Source organism: Schistocerca serialis, chromosome 3, assembly GCF_023864345.2.
Source record: "Schistocerca serialis cubense isolate TAMUIC-IGC-003099 chromosome 3, iqSchSeri2.2, whole genome shotgun sequence".
In the NCBI taxonomy this organism is placed as follows: domain Eukaryota; kingdom Metazoa; phylum Arthropoda; class Insecta; order Orthoptera; family Acrididae; genus Schistocerca; species Schistocerca serialis.
Window position 1 is genome coordinate 406,123,782 of NC_064640.1, and position 20,586 is coordinate 406,144,367.

A 20,586-nucleotide genomic window follows, 5' to 3' on the forward strand; every position below is an offset into this window, starting at 1 on the left:
CACTTCAACATGTAATCGGAGCTTATATACTACAGTTTCAAGTTCAGTGTTCTGCAGATTGTGTAATTATTGAACTGGATGGGAAAAGAGTTGTTCTCCAATAACTGTTTTTTTTTTCTTCTTTGTTGTTATTCCATCCTGGACTTTCCAATTTCTTTTTAATCAATTTGGCTTCAAGCACATAGTCTAGAAAACTTTCAGATTTCTATGTCTAACTATTTAAAAAATAAATAAAAATGGTAATATCACCAAAAAGTGATGCCACATTATTACATTATGAATTACACACTTAAGTGTTTGAGTTTTGAATGAAACTAGAGGGTGCATATTTGTCTTCTCTCATACAAGCAAAGATGTATACCATTTCATGCTTAATATCTTGTTCAAAATATAAAATGAGGATTGGCAAACATTTTACTGTTTATTATGAATACTGATTCTCTAAGTTTCTTTACTCAACAGGCTTATATTGTTTATCTTGGATATTGTTGGATATTAGTTCTGTAAATTTACGTACTCAACTAACCCCCCCCCCCCCCCCCCCTTTCTCCTCCCCTAGTGATACTCGTGCAAGTTTCTTGATCATCTCTGTATCGTTATAGCAGTGACTGAACAGGATGGCTACAATTGTAGCTGCCCACCAATGATTTCATTGAAACTGAATTGTTGAGGAACTTGGTATCTCATTTCAATTGCACTGCATTTTCTAAGGTTGACCTAATAAATGTAGACCTTTCTTTGGCCCATGTTACAACTGGTTTGATATATGCTTTCTGCTTTGTAGTACCTTAACTTAGCAAGGTGGCTTGAGACCCTAGACTCATAATGAGTAGACATGGGGCTTCAATCCCCAGTTCATCTCTCCAATTTAGTTTTTCTGTGGGTTTCCTAAATAACTTGAGACAGATTTCAGTATTTATCTTTAAAAATGGTCACACACAAATCCATTCATGTTGTTGTCTAACCAATTGAGTCCTCCATCTAGCAATATCCTCAACATCAATGAGGCATTAAATTGCAACCATCTTTCCCATCACATTTTGAGCACAGCTCTAAATATTTCAGATAAACCACCAACACCAGAGGCATATACTCTTATTGTAATCAAATACTTTTCTTGTGTCCTTGCAGTATCATATACCGTATTTACTCGAATCTAAGCCGCACTCAAATCTAAACCGCACCTGAAAAATGAGACTCGAAATCAAGGAAAAAAAAATTTTCCTGAATCTAAGCTGCACCTGAAATTTGAGACTCAAAATTGAAGGGGAGAGAAAAGTTTTAGGTCGCACGTCCAAATCAAAACAAAGTTGGTCCATTGTAATATGAGACACAATTTAGGTTGAATGAATGACCATACAGCTACAGTAGTTTGGTTCGAGTCGTAAGCTTTGCAGTTAAGCTTTACCAGGTAGCCACTGCTATGCGTCAGGCACTCCGTCCGTATTTATACGGGTACCCTTCCTTTTTGATGTGCTTCATCTGGTTTGAATGGATTGCTTATTTTTCTTTGATCTGATAAGTGCTGTTCTCTTTGTTATAGGTTTTTACATCACTCTAAGCTGAAAATACATTACTGTACTGTGTCATGCATTGTTTGTTGCATTCTGATAATGAGTGTTTTGACCTGTCGCCGCTCATGGCATGGCTTGCTTTTGTACGCGCTACTGTGACTTAAAAGAGCGAGGAATTACCTCATAAGCGAAACAACGGCAAGAGACTGCTATTTATTGTTACTTACACTGCTGCTTTCTTTGATAGTGATCAACATGAACCAAATAATAGACTGCATATGATAGAACATGTTCTGAACGAGAGTTTAGCAAAAATTTTTCTCCGTTTGAAAATCTTTGCAGGTGCCTCTTTAGTACATTACATTCTGTACAGAAATTAGATTCATCTTAGATTTGAAAATCTAGTCAATTGCCGTGCTTCATTTCTGACTGTGTCACTATTAGGCATAAGAATAATACGAATATCAACATGACATGATATGTATATTCTTCCACGTTTGCTGTTGTCTCACTCTAGTTTCGTAGTTTATTAGGCAGACAGGATTTAAATGAGATAGCAGCAAACATGAAAGAATACATGGCAAAATGTTTGTATCCTTATTATTCTTATGGTGAAGAGAATACTGCATGTGATTCACAATTCATAAAAGTTGCTATTAGCAACCATCTCTTCTCACAGGTAGGAAAAAATTCAGAACATAGAGTTGGCCATATTGACAAACATCCCAAACAGTCTTGCCAGTCGGATTTTCGTAGTACATTGAAATGCTGCTACATTCGAAAATGAACAATACGGAATTTGTGCCGGCCGCGGTGTTCTAGCGGTTCTAGGTGCTCAGTCCGGAACCGCGCTACTGCTACGGTCGCAGGTTCGAATCCTGCCTCGGGCATGGATGTGTGTGATGTCCTTAGGTTAGTTAGGTTTAAGTAGTTCTAAGTTCTAGGGGACTGATGACCACAGATGTTAAGTCCCATAGTGCTCAGAGCCATTTGAATACGGAATTTGTATTTACTTCGTTGGATAATGTGTACTTTCTTTTTTAATTTATTTACTGAGGCAGAGGTTTTGGCGCCAGTATTTATCTTTGTGCCTGCAACGCATGCCTGTGTAGCACTACATACATTCGACGGCAGAAGTTAGTTGTGGTGGCACCTACCAACATTTTTAGAACTTCCGCTGACTTTGCACTCGATTCTAAGCTGCAGGCGGTTTTTTGGATTACAAAAACCGGAAAAAAGTGCGGCTTAGATTCGAGTAAATACGGTAGTTATTTTCTTTTAAGGTAAGCTTTGTTTCACCAAGTGGAAATTTCATCTACACCATTCAGGATTTTTTCAAGTTCCTCAGCAGAGATACTTGCCATTAGACAATTATCATCCAGCAGAGATAACTGCCATTAGACAATTATCATCATGCATGAACAATTCAAGAATACTGCTGAGTCTGTCTGATGTACTGTTTGTGTTGTCAGTAAATACAGATCTGTAAGACACTTCCTTTGAGCCCTCTAGACATTACGTTTGTTTCTGTTGGCCTACAATAAGACGTACTGGGTTCCTTACAGAAAGAATTAATTTAACTACCTGCACCTTAAATATTTTGCCATTTGAGTAGTTGTTAATGACGCATCATGCAAAGAAAACATGAAATTAAACAATCCTAACTATGATTTTGTTGCACCTGTTTGCAGCCCCCCCCCCCTCCGCCACCCCTCCCCCCCCCCCTCCGCCACCCCTCCCCCCCCCCCCTCATCCAAGGCTGATGTAGCATCTTTGTTTTCTTTTTCCACACTTTTAACTGTTTCATAACATATTTTATTTACAGTTATTTTGGACATGCTGGTGAATGTTTTTGCCTAAAAGAGTTTGCCACAGAAGAAATGTATTGAAGAGATTGTCCAACATTTTGGCTTTTAAAGAATATTGAGAGAGACAGATGTTCCCTGTGTATCTGTTATGTGCAAAAGTTAATCTGAAAATTGCAGGTTTCATGCATTAATCTATTTCCATACATCCCTACCAGGGATATTCAGCCTCATTGCACACCCTGTCTGGCACTTGTAAACCTAAAAGAATTTACTGTCTCCTCATTGCCCCCTCTTTTTCTAACACATGTTCTTCATCCCCCCCCCCCCCCCCAAAAAAAAAGAAGGTATTTTGGGGAATATTTTTTATCTTTCTAGTGATTTATTTCTGTTGGAAAGTTTATTGTTTACACATCAACTGCTGGTCTAACAAAAGTAGGAAAGGTAACTGTAGAACTGTTTTGAAACTTGACGTAGACGGAAGAAGGAAAGTACAGGGTGGCTGTAAATAAACTTTTACTGTCAAATTTCAGATGATAAAGCACAGCAATCGGTCATCCTTTTCTTGCAGGTTTTATTCGGCATATCTAGATTATGACTTGTGCCTAGCCATTATCAATCCAACATTTGATAGTATGAATGCATCTTCTAGTACGCCAGTCTCCTGTTTTTCGGGCTTTTGTTACAAGAACTTTCTTGAAAGAACTTGTGATGAAGCAAGCTGGGATAATTTTAATTCCCCTCTTGTTTTGCCACTGCTTCCTTAAATTCGTTTTGTGACTTTTAACTAATTATCATTAACTTACATTAATATAATCTGCATTTCCATAAAAGAGAAAGATTGGCACTCAGTTTTAAAGAATATAACACCAGATCTTATTTTGTGCTTAGTTTCATGTATGTAATTGATTTTCTGATTTATTTTGACTATCCTTAGTTAGTATCATTTGTTATAGGGTGAAATCAGTGATTGTTTCGTAACTTAAATTCTATTGTTGACATATAAACAAGTATAAATTCTGTAATAATTGTAAACATTTGGAAAATGAAGTACTAGTAATCTTAAATTAAAGCATTTATTTAGCTCTATTCAAAAACAAGTTAGCAAAACAAACCCTTCATTAATTCCAAAGTAATTAACAGTTTTGTCAGAAGTATCGTTTGGGTAACTATATTTGTTAATTTCATCATTTAAACAAATAATTCGGCCTAAACCTCATAATAGAAGAAACTGCTAAAAAGAACCAATTTTTCAATGTATTCAGTTAATTTAATGACTTAAGTTTTAATTGTAACTTATGTAAATTTAACTTAGAACAGTGTGTAGTTTCAGTACCAACTTTTTGCCACGGCACAGTCAGTCCACGGCCGGGTTTCAGACAAGTAACCTGTGCTGGTTAGAACAACAACAATGGTTCAAATGAACTGTGAAAGAAGTGTTAAACAATTAGGCTGTGAGTAAAAACCAGTGACAGTGTCTGCTCCATAGGTACCTGATTATTCTTCAAGAACTTTGAACTTTGTGGTTAGGTTTTACTGCCCATAGATGTTCAACAAGAAAATATTGTAGCAGTATGTGGAGTTTCGCCTGCTAACTATTAATGAGGCTTATCAAACATTAAACATTAGTGCACTGGCCATATAACTGTGTATTATTGGGGGGTTGTTAACAGTGAAATGCAACTGTGCATCTGTTGGCTGCATTATTTAAAGTAGTCAGTATTAGAATCCACAACCCCCATTTTTCAGCCAGTGTAGCAACGCAGTACGTTGACACTGAGGACAACAAACGAAGAATTAAAAGCAGGTGGGACCACCACAAACTGTGACAGAAACTCGAACAATAGGGGACTGACAAACTAGAACATGCATTGATAGTATGAAATGGTGCGTTGATAATGGCTACACACTAGGTTTGCTGAATAAAACCTGCAAGAAGAGGACAACTGATTGCTGTGCTCTATCATTTGAAAGTCATACACAGTTGTTGAGTGCACCCACATTCCTAATGGAAGGTACCCAGATAAAACGTGTACTACTTGAGCCAGTGTAGACGGGACACTATTTACTGTATGAGTACACAACTTTATAGGAATGATGACCAGGCTGTGCGCTGAAGGATTTCTGGTGTTAGTATTGTTAGTGTCATGACTTGCTGTTAGGCATTGGCACTGATATGGTAACTAGGGTGGAACACAAGCAGCAGTGTGCATTACAGCAGCAGAGAGTCAACAAGGGTCTGTAGAAAGTGAGCAGGCTGTACTCATGAAGTTGTATCAAAACAACAGCAATAGTGCTGCTGTTCTTCGCGAGTATTGACACATTAAAGGAATACAGAGAGGTTCTCTTTCCACACTGGAGTTGAAGAATGGGATTTGGAAGTTTGAATTAACTGGTGATTTGGAAATTGCTCCTGGGATAGGGCAAGAGCCAATTGCACCATGAATTGTTGAAGAAGGTACTGTTGCCATGGCTGAGAATGCTGTTCGCAATGTGCTTTCTTCAAGCAGTGCATAAGCTGTGTCACCACCTTCCTCCTAGATGTGGTACTAGTCTGAAAACTGCAGTATTTATCTGTAATAATTTTCAGTCCTTACGCAAAATTTTAAATTCTTGGCTGGATAATTCTTTAGCTCTAAGAAATAACTGACAGATGAGATTTGTCATACTGAGATACTCGTTCCTCACGACAACCATGCGAAAACTGAAGGAAAAATGTTTTGAGAAAGAAGCACAGTGGACCATTTTGACAGTCGAAGGCATTGAAAAACAATAGTTCAAGCAAAGCTTAGCAAAAATCCTCTTGTGAAGGATGCGGCAGTGAACAAGAATATTTATTACCATTTAAATATAAAATAACACCTCTAGTGTCCGTTAATATAGAATATTCCTTTCTCTATTTATAAATATTTGCAGAATGATCGCAGATACAGTCTCACTCAAAATTCACTGAAGTGTTGAATGTTAATGTTTTAACAGTGTCTTGATTGGATTCTCTCTTTATATGTTTATCTTCATTATTACTTGTAATATGTGGACAGGATATTGCTTTTATGAAGTTCTCAATAACTTGGGCTTTGTTTTTAACATATAGTTGCTACTTTTTGCCCCATTTATTTTCCTTCTATCTTCTCCCTTCTTCATCTCATTTCTGACTGACTCTTCCTATTGTATCTTATCCTCGTTGAGTTGTCACCTGTGGAACCTGTGGTTGCTGAAGTGTTGCATGTTAATGTGGTTAAATTTCACAGTTTTACAGATTTAATAAGCCATGAACTCTGTAAATACACATTCAGCGATTTTAAAATTTTAAAAGGAACAAATATAATAATTTGATAGGAATTCCTTTGTACTGAAAAGATTTTTCTTTTGACAGAGTTCAATACACATTGAATTTTCCTTATTACTGGCAAGAGATGTTTGTAATTTTTTTTCTATTTTTCACGTACTTTCCATAGCAAAAAATGTCTGGTTACTGTACGTCTTTCATTCTTTTCTGAGCGTGTTTTTATTTACAGGCCCGAATTACTTCGTCCGAGTCAAGTTAATGTTCAGCATTCACCACCTCATCCGTCACCGGGTAACATGGGATCTTCACAGAATCACACATCTGGCATGGCAACGAGTGTCATTCGAATGTCACCAAATCCTGGGCGTGGACCACTAGCATCTTCTGTGATGAATTCCCATCAGCAGCACCATTCGTGGCACATTGACAGTCCAGTTTCTTGCTCCTATGGTGATGTTCCATCACAGCAGCAGTCGAATGATGGGTATCCAAATAGTGTAACATCCACTCCACAGCATCACCACCAGCAACAGCAGAACATAATCCTACAACAGGCTCTGACGAGTCCTCAGGATCTGCAGACAACACCACATGCACATACTGACCCAGTTAGGTCAGAACGACATCTAAAGCAGCCGACACAGCATAGTAGTATTCCGTTGTTACCAATGGTGAAAAATGAAGCAATAGATTGCTCTGCTTCGGTAAATACTGTTGGCAGTGATGAAATTTACTGTGTAATACAACAACAAGCACCACAGTCTGAAAAGAAATACATCACAGTGAAGAATGACTCTGAGAAACTTCCAGCTCTCGTGACAAATCACATTCCCACTTCAAATCATCTCCAACAATCAGTAGTTGTTGACAGTGCATCAGTCTTGAAACAGGCCAGTAAAATTGGCCTTCATGTTTCTATGTCGCAGGCTGTAGAAACAGCAAAGACGCCAACAACCCGGGAACAGTCGCCACTGACTGTACCTCCGGTGAACAACCAACCTGTAATTGTGCACCCTATGCATCTTTTGCCTGTACTGCCACCTGCTCAGAAAAGGGGAGAACCTCGGGAAAAAAACATCAGTAAGTACACAAACAAGTTTTGCATTTTATTAGTATTAATTGATCATTTCACTGTGATTATACTTGTCAATGTGTGTCATATTCTGTTTTGTTTCTCACTAATACTTCTGCTGTTGTTTGGCATATCATAACAGAATTGTGATAGTATTTTTACCAGTTTTGAAGATTGAGAAATTGGGCTGCAATTTTATGTTCCATTGTCAATTTGTTTAAGGAAACTGGGAATATTTGCATTGGAATGAATGAATGTGTGACTGAAACCCCAGTCCTCACCTCACTTAGTTCTTAGGGTGGTTGTGATCCCCTTTTTCAATGTGTCATACATGTAAACTTAACCTAGAAAAAAAAGGGGCAAATACAATTCATCTTTATGCTAGTTAAGAAAGTGGTAAGAAAAATACAGAATTCTACAACAGTCTGAGCTTCCACATACTATGGCAATGTAAAAATCATTGCATGCAAGGTAAAAGAAGAAGAAATCCGTCACTGCATCTCTCATTTCTCACTCATCGACAAGGATGTCATTGGTGTGGAATATGAGTTCAGATTTGGCAGGACTGTGGAACACTTAAGCCATGTTCTTTGAGAGGTTGTCCTGACATTCACTTTTAGTGGTGTAAGAAATGTAAATTGGGATGACTTTCAGTGCATTTGAAGCTGAATTCTTGTTGCAGTCTCACACCTCTTGTGTTTCTTGTAGACTGTGATTGAGAACTTAATGAAGAACCTAAGAGAAGATTGGGAAAAGCATGAATAACAAACACACACACACACACACACACACACACACACACACACACACACACCTGTATAGCTATATTGTACTGCCACCACAGCCCTACAGCTTGAATAATGGGCTGAGAGATTGTGTCAGATTGAGTGGGCCACAACTATTTGTGCCTTCCTGTTGTTTGAGAACACTAAAACAAGATAGGAATACTGCATAAGAATGAATCTGTAGGGCCAGATGCCACATTTTGTGGAAAAGGGATCTTTTTTAAAGCTTTATGGTTGCTGAGCTTACTGGTAATGCAGCTAATGAAAAGATGAGATGATGAAATTTGCTGTCCTGTATATCTTTCATTTAATTATTTTATACCTCATTTGATAGAGACAAGAACTGGAGATATTTTGTGGCATGTAAAATATCAGTTTTTGATAGTTTTGTAATGAGAAATATTTTTCCTCCAGGTGCAAATAATTCTCAGTCCCTCTCCTTATATCCTTGGGAGTCTCTAGTACCTATACTGTCAAACCCGCAGAGCAACTCTTCCTCACCACCCCTCAATCTATCACCACCTCTATCTGCTCCACCTGCAGCATCAACTTCATGTTTCTCGGAGTCCGTGAAGCACGAACGAGAAAGAGAAATAAAAACGAGTGACGATCTCGATGGCTCGGGAGGAGATGCCGACTGTGTTGACATGCTCCCTCCAGGAGAAGAAGAGGACGATGTATTTGAACCTGAGGGCACATCTTCAGAGCAAACAGTTATCGATGCGGCTGCAGCATGCAAACGCAGAACACAGTCCCTCAGTGCCCTACAGAATACAAAGGAACCTCAAAGTCCACAAAAGGTAGATTATTTGCAATTTGTTTATTTGGAGTCTTGGAAAGTTATGTAACGGTATGTGTGATATTTAGGTTGTATTCTTTCTGCTTACAGTTTTACCGCCAAGCATTGTGCTACTTTCAACTGGTTACTTGTACATTTCTGTCTTCTGGTCTTAAGATTGCAGCAACTTCACTCTCCTTAAATTTCTCTCTGTTTTCACTTATCTTTAACTCCTTGTAAATAATATTTATTGTTGGCTTACAAAAACTGTGTCAGTGTAGCTAACATTCTAGAGACATCATGTTTTGCGTCAAATTAGTGACTAGTGATGTCCAGCATTGTTATAAGTCACAGAGAATACTACCTAGCATTTTTAGGAGGCCATGTGATGTATTGTTAATTTGTAGATAACTATTTGAGAAATTACATGTTTATTTGACTAGGAAGAAATGAACATGGCAAACCCCTAAAAAGAGCCCTAAATCTGGAGTTCTGTAGATTAACTATCTCTTGTGGGGATTATGTAGATTATAAACCTGTGGAAAAGTCATAGAGTGCAGTTGTCTCAAAAATCGCAGCAGTGTGTAAGGACTTTCAACATAGAAGGAACTAAAGTATAAAAAATGGCATTAAGAAGGAAAAGTAGGCCAATCTTTAATTGCTCATTTGAGAGTGCCACAAGTAAGTGAATCACATTGTCTTGATACAGATTGATGCAGTTAAGATACAAAAGAAGAGAAGAAGGGAATTCATAAGTTATAAAAGAAGTAACAAAAATGGAAGTCAGTTCAGTACTAACCAAATAGAGCTTCAGGCTGCTAAACAGTGGACTGGCATATAGATAAAGTGAAAAACTGAACAGCCTTCAGACAGATTCCTTCATAAGAGCTTTCAAATAGACATGCAACAATTTTGAGAATCACAAAGTAGTGGAAAGGCATAAAAAAGAAAAAAAGTACTCCTAGCTTTTGGTATAACAGGTTCCTTTTACATGGAGCAAAGAGATTGTTTGCTAGTGGAGGTTATAAAGGGGGAACAGGTAGCTCATTCAGGCCCTATGTTAGGGGAAGCCACATGTTGGGAGAAAGGAGGCAAAGCTGAAGGAAAAATACACCAGAAGCAGTAGGCTAGAGTAGATCAATGTTGAGAGCAGCAACTAAGTTTTGAAACTGTGCAAGTAACTGCTCCCAGAAAAGCCAAATGACAGATTGCAATACTGGTTTCAGGTATGACGACCATCCTTCAGTGGCTTAAAATGTTCCTTATACATGTAAAGTGTGAGAACTGTGTGTATTTGTTATGAATGTGTAGCTGTTTTTATTTTAAAAGAAAAAAATAATTAAACTTATCTTAATAGTAATGATAATGTTGGATAGTGCTACCTGAAATGCGCGTATTTCTTACAAAGCTTGATATTAGCTGCTGATTTGTTTTCTGGAGATCTTTGTTCATTTCAACAGAATTTTTTTTTTTTTAAATTGAGAAAATTAGCCTTCTTACTATTTAAGTTTTCCATTAAAACAAATAAATATACTCAATAATTTAAATTTCCAGGTGAAAGAGAGAGATCGAATACGTAGACCAATGAATGCATTTATGATATTTAGCAAAAGACATCGAGCTTTAGTCCATCAGCGCCACCCCAATCAGGATAATCGAACTGTATCAAAGATTCTCGGGGAATGGTGGTATGCATTGGGTCAAGAAGAAAAAAGGAAGTATCATGACCTAGCACTGGAGGTAAGCAACATTGCAAGCTCCTTCTCTGTGAGATTTATGTTAACAGAGATCCATGGATATTATCTTGTCATTTTTAGCAAATTTCCATTAACATTTCAATATAGTTACTGTTGTAATGAACGGTTGGTTAGATTGTCACATTTTACTGGGTTGAATAATGGAATATTTATAGAATGATGATGAAACTACTAGAATAAAAAATTAGCTTTCACAAGAATTATGAGTTTTTGGAGTTCCCTGCCTTTATTTGGCAATATAACACTATTATGCAGTATAAGTCCCTTATAGTGTGTAATGATAAGCTCAATAAATAAATAAAGAGTAAATAAAACAAGAGTTATTGCACCAAAAGTGGCAAAAAAGAAAATTATTTTTGTTAAAATGCCAGTGAAGGTGCAAATGGCTGTACTGTTAACTGTTAATTAGACATGGCTCCTAGAATGTAGTTAACTCCTGTTACTGGGTCATTATTGAATCACTAACATGTCATATTTAGGTGTGTAGTTTGGTGGATAAGTTTCAGACTAAAAGTCCATAATTGTGGGTTTCAATCTTCATTCAATCCAAGGATTATTTCTGTTGCTTATCACTTCTTTCAGCTCTGGCAATGATAACCAATTTGAAAAGTGCCAAGTTGTAGGTACCATGGTTCAGAGTTCATGCAGTACACTCTCTGTAACTTGTTGGGGAAGTCAGTTCAGAGATAGGAGGAAGGGGATGTCATACTGCATCTAATAGCATCATGTTGGTAAAACACTGCTATATTCAAACCAACCTTCAGGTTGAGGACAGATTTATCCTAAAGATTGGTAAAGCAAAGTAAAGGTAAATTTTATTGAGTTGATTTAAACCTGAAAATATATCTTGCAGATGTAGTATTTTTCAGATATTTTTGTGTAGTTGTCCTTTACATTTCTCAAGTACTGGTACTTTTGTCATTGCTTCTGTATGACTTGCAAATTATAGGTAAAGGAGGCACATTTCAGAGCTCATCCTGACTGGAAGTGGTGTAGTAAAGATCGTAGGAAATCTTCAACAAGCTCCTGTAAAGGTGAGCTTCGTGGGAAACTTGGATCAGTAGATGAAGGAAGTGATACAGTCCAAAGCGGGCAACAAAGCCCAGGACCTGTCCAAAATGTCACTCATTCCCAGCCAACTGACAATAGTGGAATTCCAGCTGTTTCTGCATTTCAAGGAGATGAACTACAAAATGTTGAGGTATGTGTAGTAAGATTTCATCAGTTCTCTTTGTAAACCTTGTGTCTGTTTCTTGTGCAGCTCTACTAGTAACATACAAGAGGGTTTCACTAGTGTACTAAATTGTAGGAATGTAGTGCTGGTTATGAATTTGGTACATGGAGATGGTCTTCAATACAATTCGGCAGGAAATGCAGTGATAATATGCTATGCATATTTAATTAGCTTAAAACCCACCATGAATTGGACATGAATACTGGGAAAATAGGGGATGATCTTATATTTTGATAGGTTTCTGTGTCTGGAGGCTGTTTATTGGATGGTGTCTGGCTTGAGTGAGAATTGACACACAATGTGGAGCAAAGAAGTGTAAGTAGCACAGTTCTGCAATACAGCGCATGCTGCAATGCAGAGCAAAAGTATCTTGCACAGCATTTTTGCTGAAAGAGTTACAACTGTGTTAGTTTCTTCCAGTATGTGTGTAATTACCCGGAACTAGTAATTAGTATTTCCCCTGCACCTAATGTAACCTTTGAGGACAAGGACAATAAATTGTGACTTGACTGCCGCAAGGCGTTCGATACAGTTCCCCACAGTCGTTTAATGAACGATCGGACCAATTGTGTGATTGGATTGAGGAGTTCCTAGATAACAGAACGCAGCATGTCATTCTCAATGGAGAGAAGTCTTCCAAAGTAAGAGTGATTTCAGGTGTGCCGCAGGGGAGTGTCATAGGACCGTTGCTATTCACAATATACGTAAATGACCTGGTGGATGACATCGGAAGTTCACTGCGGCTTTTTGCAGATGATGCTGTGGTGTATCGAGAGGTTGTAACAATGGAAAATTGTACTGAAATGCAGGAGGATCTGCAGCGAATTGACGCATGGTGCAGGGAATGGCAATTGAATCTCAATGTAGACAAGTGTAATGTGCTGCGAATACATAGAAAGATAGATCCCTTATCATTTAGCTACAAAATAGTAGGTCAGCAACTGGAAGCAGTTAATTCCATAAATTATCTGGGAGTAAGCATTAGGAGTGATTTAAAATGGAATGATCATATAAAGTTGATCGTTGGTAAAGCAGATGCCAGACCGAGATTCATTGGAAGAATCCTAAGGAAATGCAATCCGAAAACAAAGGAAGTAGGTTACAATACGCTTGTTCGCCCACTGCTTGAATACTGCTCAGCAGTGTGGGATCTGTACCAGATAGGGTTGATAGAAGAGATAGAGAAGATCCAATGGGGAGCAGCGCACTTCGTTACAGGATCATTTAGTAATTGTGAAAGCGTTACGGAGATGATAGGTAAACTCCAGTAGAAGACTCTGCAGGAGAGACGCTCATTAGCTCGGTACGGGCTTTTGTTAAAGTTTCGAGAACATACCTTCACCGAAGAGTCAAGCAGTATATTGCTCCCTCCTACGTATATCTTGCGAAGAGACCATGAGGGTAAAATCAGAGAGATTAGAGCCCACACAGAAGCATAACGACAATCCTTCTTTCCATGAACAATACGAGACTGGAATAGAAGGGAGAACCAATAGAGGTACTCAGGGTACCCTCCGCCACACACCGTCAGGTGGCCTGCGGAGTATGGATGTAGATGTAGAATCTGTCTTGATAGAATGCAGGATATTTTTGTCTGTAGGATATGAGAAATAAGATGACAAATAGTGATATCACACAGCATCTGATCATCTGGCTGTGCACCAGTGAACTCTGATAAATTTCATCTCTCTTTGCAGTAGAGATGGCCACAACCATTCTTTTAGAGATCAAATCAGAACTGCTCAGTTTCTTAAATGACCTAGGACTTTGTCATAACTTTCCATTCACTGTTCATGTGCTAAAGTAAATAAAGCGAGTGCGCCTTGCCTTTTATTTCAGTTCACTGTGCAATAGGCAGCGGAGAAGAATGCCTGTGAGGGATGAAATGGGGATTGTGGAAACAGTCTTTTTCCCCTCACTTGATTCCATGTGTGCGTGCATGTTGGCTATCAAAAAAATATTGCACTACCAGTAGACCTGATTGTCAGTCTTGTATGTCGCAGTTCACCAGTTGTGTTCTCAGTTTCTTATTTTATTTACATGCACTTCCATTGCCAAAGGGGTAAATTCAAGTGAAAAGTGAAGACAGACATCACACCCACATTAAAAGCAGATGTGAAAGTCTTACCATTGGTGATGTTTTAACTGAATAAAAGAACGTGTATTGTTATGGAAAAAAAAAGTTTCATTATTTGCAAACACAGTACCAGTATAAATAAGTTATTGATACGACACTTATTGATACCAGCTACACAAATCGGGTGCTGCCTGGGGACTGGGGGTTTGTGTTGTCCTCATCATTGCACCATCATCATCATTATTCCTGACAATGGCTAGATTGGACTGTGAAAAAAATTGGACTGTCATGAAAATTGGGACTTTGTATGGATGCTGATGACCGCACAGTTGAGTGCCCCACAAACTGTGCTGCAGGCAGTGTCGCGTAGCGATTAGCATCACTGGCAAGCATGTTGTGGGTTGCCACTTCAAACATGACTATCAGCTGTTATTTGTTATTTAGTATTTATCATTTCTGGAAGGTTATCGAAATTTCTAATGTTTGTAATGTTTTTACATTCTGGAATATTTGATTACTGTATAAATAGCAGCATCCTACATTGAAGTGTTCATCTGTTCTGGTTGTATGTTGATATTTGTAAGAAACGTGTTCAGTGCTAAGTGTTGTACTTCACTGATGACCAGGCTTTCGGGTTTGGACTTGATTCTGGTTACAATGTGACATTGTTTGATGGAGATATTGGGCACTTCAAAAAATTTACAACACTGTGGCTCCAAGTAGACAACATAAAAGCCATCACGTACATGGACAGGAATACACTCAGTACATCACTCCCACAGTCCAGATGTTCTGGAGACCAATGAATTCCAAAAGAGCAATAAGTCAGCTACACATCAGGCATCCGTCAGTGTTTTCTGGAGGTGCTAGTCAAATGACTGGAAGGATTTGACCAAGTCGCCAAACACGTGCTGCAAAATGACAGCATTCAAACTTCAGAGACACCTCGGTCTTCACTTGTGATCCTTGTTAAGAAGAAGGATGGCACATGGTGTTTGTGCATTGATGACACACTGTGCGATGATGGCATGATGTAATTGGTAAATGTGCACCTTTACTTCTATGGCAAAACCTTTTAGTGGCTCAAAAACAATGAAGAGAAGCTCATTAGCTGAGATAAATTCAAGTGCCGAACTGAAGAAAAAGTGTGGCGACAATCAGCAGCAAGTCCTTTTAGCAGAAGAGCAGCACCTAATATCATGGAGAAATGACACAGTCCTACATACAGAATGTTTTAGTCCTATTCCACGTGGTGAATCTGAAAATGACAGAAGCTGACAGAATTTGACACTTGTTGAAACTAGTTGCAGAAGACATGCACCAAGCTCTTACTAATGGATGGCACAATGACATGGTAATTGAAACTTCCTGGCAGATTAAGACTGTGTGCCGGACCGAGACTCAAACTCAGCACCTTTGCCTTCTGTGGGCAAGTGCTTGGGTAGCTCAGATGGTAGAGCACTTGCCCATGGAAGGCAAAGGTCCCGAGTTCAAGTCTCGGTCCGGCACACAGTTTTAATCTGTCAGGAAGTCTCATATCAGCGCACACTCCGCTGCAGGGTGAAAATCTCATGCTGGACATGGTAATTCATCAAGTGGTGCCTGTGCATTGAGAAAATACAACAGAAGACAAGTCAGATTAAAGAGTTATGGCTGCCTCCCAACTGTTGTCCCTATGGCAGTTGTGGAAGACCACAGTGGCCTCACCTCTCTCAATACACCAGGTTGTGAGAGAAGAGATACAACATTCAATGGCAGCCAGAACTGTTGGACTGAATAAGCAAGAGATGGCAGCCATGAATGTTGACTCCATATCGCGGGAGGTAATAGAGAACATAGAAGATAAGGTGTATCAGTCTTTAGCACTGATCTCTGCCACCAGTCAGATGTGTCGGGAAGAGTGAATTCAGTCAATCACACATAAGCTGCAGCTATCAAACAACCACCCTGCACTCAGCCAATGTGGGTGCAATTAACTTCTCAGTAAAGTATAACAGCCCACAGAACAGACATTTGGAAGATGGAGGATGACCTGCCAGTGTGCTTTCATTGGGGTCGCCCTGGATACTTTGTATGTTATTGCAGCAAAACAGGGAAAATTTTTACAACTGCTATGCCACAGGAAATCAACTATCACAACAGTGCTATTCACGCCAGTCAGTTGCAGATGATTGTAGTTGACCTATGGTATGCAGCCAATCACCGTTCCCTAGACCTCATTGTGGGTTCAGGGGCTGGAATAGACCTGCAGTATTCCTGCCTGCCATAAGAAGCAACTAAAAAGTGTCTCGTACCTTTTGGCTTAATGAGGTCCATTTTTTGGGTTTAACCTCCAACTTTCCAAATTCTACAAAGTGCGGGTGATTTGGGGAAGGACACCTTACATGATGCATTATGTATCCATCGTGCTTTGAGACCTTCTGCACATGTTATTGTAATGGAAATGTAATTGCAACCACCATCCAGCCTTTTGGGCAAGGGAGTCTTACACAGTGCATGCTTTACATCCATTGTGTGCTATCATGTCCCGCAGCCATGACAATAATGGTTCTTTTTGTACCCAATATCCAGCGCAGTAGCCAGTCCTTCGTGAGAAGGGGTGGGGGGGGGGGGGGGGTGGGGAGAATCACGTACCTTCTTGGTTGCCCCCTTGCTCCCTGACAACACAGGGATCACAGTGCTGATGCATGAGCTGCAAACTCCCCATGTACGCCCAGGAGTAGATGTCTGTCTTCTTGAGGCATCAGGACTCCCAGTAATGGCCATTGTGCAGTGTGCCTTTGCTGTGTCTGGATGGCATCTGTGGGGAGAGCCCCTGGTCAGAGTATGTGACATCAGGGCGGATCACCCGAAATGAAGCAGACCAAGTCGTCTTTTGCTGGTGGCTGAATGGCCCCAGCAGTCTCTAACAAAGGAAGGGCAGATTTTAATGCCAAGAAGCGTGGCCCCAAGTCGTTCCCCTCCCAAGCTACCCCATGGGAGGAATGGAGGGTTAAAGAAACAAGAGAGCCATATTTCCCTCAATCAGAACCAGTGGGGACTCCTTTCTAGCTACAAAGCCTCTATGTTTTGTTGAAATTCAGGAGGGTAAGTTTGGGGAAGTGGCAACACTGTCCAAAATGAGAAATGGGTCAGTCCTGGACAGCATCCCCATCCCAGTCTCAGGTGTGCCTGTGACAAGCTGGGTGACATTTCAGTTTGTCACTCCTCATAAAAGCCTAAAAATGGTCCGGTCATTGAGAGGGATGTTCACTTCGGCCGGAGCACCTAATAAGGGATCAAAATATAACAGGGTTGCTACCAGTGCCTTCGTCTTGGTCTTTGTGGTTGATTTGTCACCTTAAGAGCTCAAGGTGAGGTATACCAATGTGATATAAAAGCATACGTCCCTCCCCCTGTGTGGTGCTTTAAGTGCTGGAAATTCGGGCACATGTCTTCCCAGTGCATTTCCAGCACCACATTGAGAGATTGTGGATGTCCATTGTATCCTAATACTCCATGTGCCCCTCCTCCCACCTGCATCCACTGTAGAGAGCACCACTCTCATTGCTCATGTGACTGCGCAGTTCTTCAAAAGGAGGGTAAAATTATGGAACACATGACCTTGGACAGGCTGACGCACCAGGAGAGGGTAGAAAGAGGTATCACAGGTTCAAGCCCGTTTGATTGCTGTCAACTTACATTGCAGCTATGACAATGTTGCTCTCTGGTGATGGTAGCCCCCCCTTGTCTAAGCCTCCTACAGTGGGCCCTCAGGGCTGCCGAGTGCATCTCCCCACCCGCCTCCGTCTCGCGTCCCTTGGTGATTGGGGGCACCTCTTCTTCCGTTGCTCCCCCCCCCCCCCTCCCCCCCTCTCCCTCCCCCTCCCCCTCCCCCTCCCCCTCCCCCTTCCAAACATAAGGGACATCGGTCCCAGTCCCCTCCAGCCAGAGAAGTAACAACCTTCTCTAGCTCCTCTTGCATGGAAGGGGTCCATTGGGACTCTACTTCCCAAGGTCTCCTCCTGTGCAAAAGTGAACACCAGCCAGTGGCTGAAGGAGTTATAAGCTGCTGGTTGAAGGGCTTCACACTCTTCATCTGTACCTGAAGCTGCTTCAGAGAAGCTCTCCCAGCAAGCCGCTGAAGAGAAGAAGAAATAGTCTAGTAATTCCACATATATGTGGATACTCAGCAAACACACGTAAGTGCATGGCAGAGGGTTCTTCAAACCGCCTTCACAGTAATTCTCTGTTATTCCATTCTCAAACAACCCACAAAAGAAACAAACACCTATATCTTTCCATGAGAGATCTTATTTCTTGTATTTTATTATTATTATTATTATTATTATTATTATCACAACCCACAAAAGAAACAAACACCTATATCTTTCCATGAGAGATCTTATTTCTTGTATTTTATTATTATTATTATTATTATTATTATTATTATTATTATCATCATCATCATCATCATCATTCATCATCATCATTCCTCCCTTTGTAGGTTGGTGTCAACAAAATATTTTCGCATGTGGAGTTAGAACGTTAGTGATTGAAATTTCGTGAGAAGATCCCTCCGCAACCAGAAACACCTTGCTTTAAATAATGTACATCACAAATCCTGTATCATGTCCGTAACACTCTCCCCCCTTTTTCTTGATAATACAAAACATGCTGCCTGTCTTTGAACTTTCTCGGTGTACTCCATTAACCCTGTCTGGTAGGCATCCCACACTGCATAGTAGTACTCCAGCAGAGGACAGAAAAGCATGGTGTAGGCAGGCTCTATAGTAGATCTGTTGCATTTTCTAAGCATCCTGCCAATAAAATAGTCTTTGGTTAGCCTTACACACAACATTTTTATGTGTTCTTTTCAATTTAAGTTGTTTGCAATTATAATTCCTAGATATTTATGACCTTCAGATTTGATTGATTTTTTTTTGTGTAACTGAAGTTTAATGGATTCCTTTTTGCAGTCATGTGGATAACCTCACAGTTTTCATTCTGTAGGGTCAATAGCCAATTTTTGCACCATACAGTTATCTTTGATGACTTTAATAGGCAGTGAACAACAGCATCATCTTTAAACAACCTAACACTGCTGCTCAGATTGTCTCCAAAATCATTTATATAGATAAGGAGCGGCAGAGGCCCTACGATAATACCTTGGAGAACACAGAAATAACTTCTGTTTTACTCGATGACTTTCCATCAGTAACTATGAACTGTGACCTCTCTGACAGGAAATCACAAATCCAGTCACATAACTGAGATGATATTCCATAAGCGTGTAATTTGATTATAAGCTATTTGTGAATTACGGTGTCAAAAGCCTTCTGGGATTCTAGAAATATGCAATCAATTTGAAATTCCTTGTTGATAGCACAAAACACTTCATGTGAGAGAAGAGCTAGTTTTGTTTCACAAGAATGATGTTTCCTAAATCCATATTGACTGTGTGTCAATAGACCATTCTCTTCAATGTAATTCATTATGTTTGAACACAATATACATTCCAAAATCCTGCTGCATATCGATGTTAATGATATGGGCCTGTAATTTAGTGGATTACTCCTATTGCTTTTCTTGAATATTGGTGTGACCTGTGTAACTTTCCAATCTTTGGGTGTGGAGCTTTTGTCAAGTGAACAGTTGTATGTAATTGTTAAATATAGAGCTGCTGCATCAGCATACTCTGAATGGAGCCTAATTGATACAGTCTGGACCAGAAGGGTCACTTTTATTAAGTGAGTTGTTTCACTACTCAGAGGATTTCTACTTATAAGTTACTCATGTTGGCAGCTGTTCTTGATTTGAATTCTGGAATCTTTGATGAAGGAATTTCAGAAGGCTGTGTATAGTAACTCTGCTTTAGCAACGCTGTCATCGACAGCTATCACACAGAGAAGGCATTGCTTGTGTCTTGCCACTAGCATACTTTACATATGACTAAAATCTCTCTGAATTTTCTCCTAGATTTTGAGACAAGATTTCGTTATAGAAGCTATTATAAGCATCTCTCATCTAAGTCTGTGCTAAATTTCAAGCTTCTGTAAAAGATTGCCAATCTTAGGAATTTTAAGTTGGTTTAAATTTGACATGCTTTTTTCATTGTTTGTGCAACAGTGTTCTGATCTGTTTTGTGTACTATGGGGATCAGCTATGTCGTTAGTTAATTTATTAGGTGTAAATATCTTGATTGCTGATGATACTATTTCTTTGAATTCAAGCCACATCTGGTCTACACTTACATTATTAATTTGGAAGGAGTGGAGATCTCTCCCAGGAAGGTG

The 20,586-nt window shown here is 39.6% G+C and overlaps 1 protein-coding gene across 1 annotated transcript in view; it reads left to right on the forward strand.

Moving 5' to 3' along the window:
• Positions 1–20,586, forward strand: part of LOC126470265 (putative transcription factor capicua) — a 336,823-nt gene that overhangs the window by 135,778 nt on the left and 180,459 nt on the right. Inside the window, 4 exon segments of the mRNA XM_050098002.1 lie at positions 6,838–7,688; positions 8,880–9,265; positions 10,798–10,983; positions 11,950–12,201. Coding sequence (XP_049953959.1) covers positions 6,838–7,688; positions 8,880–9,265; positions 10,798–10,983; positions 11,950–12,201 — 1,675 coding nt within the window.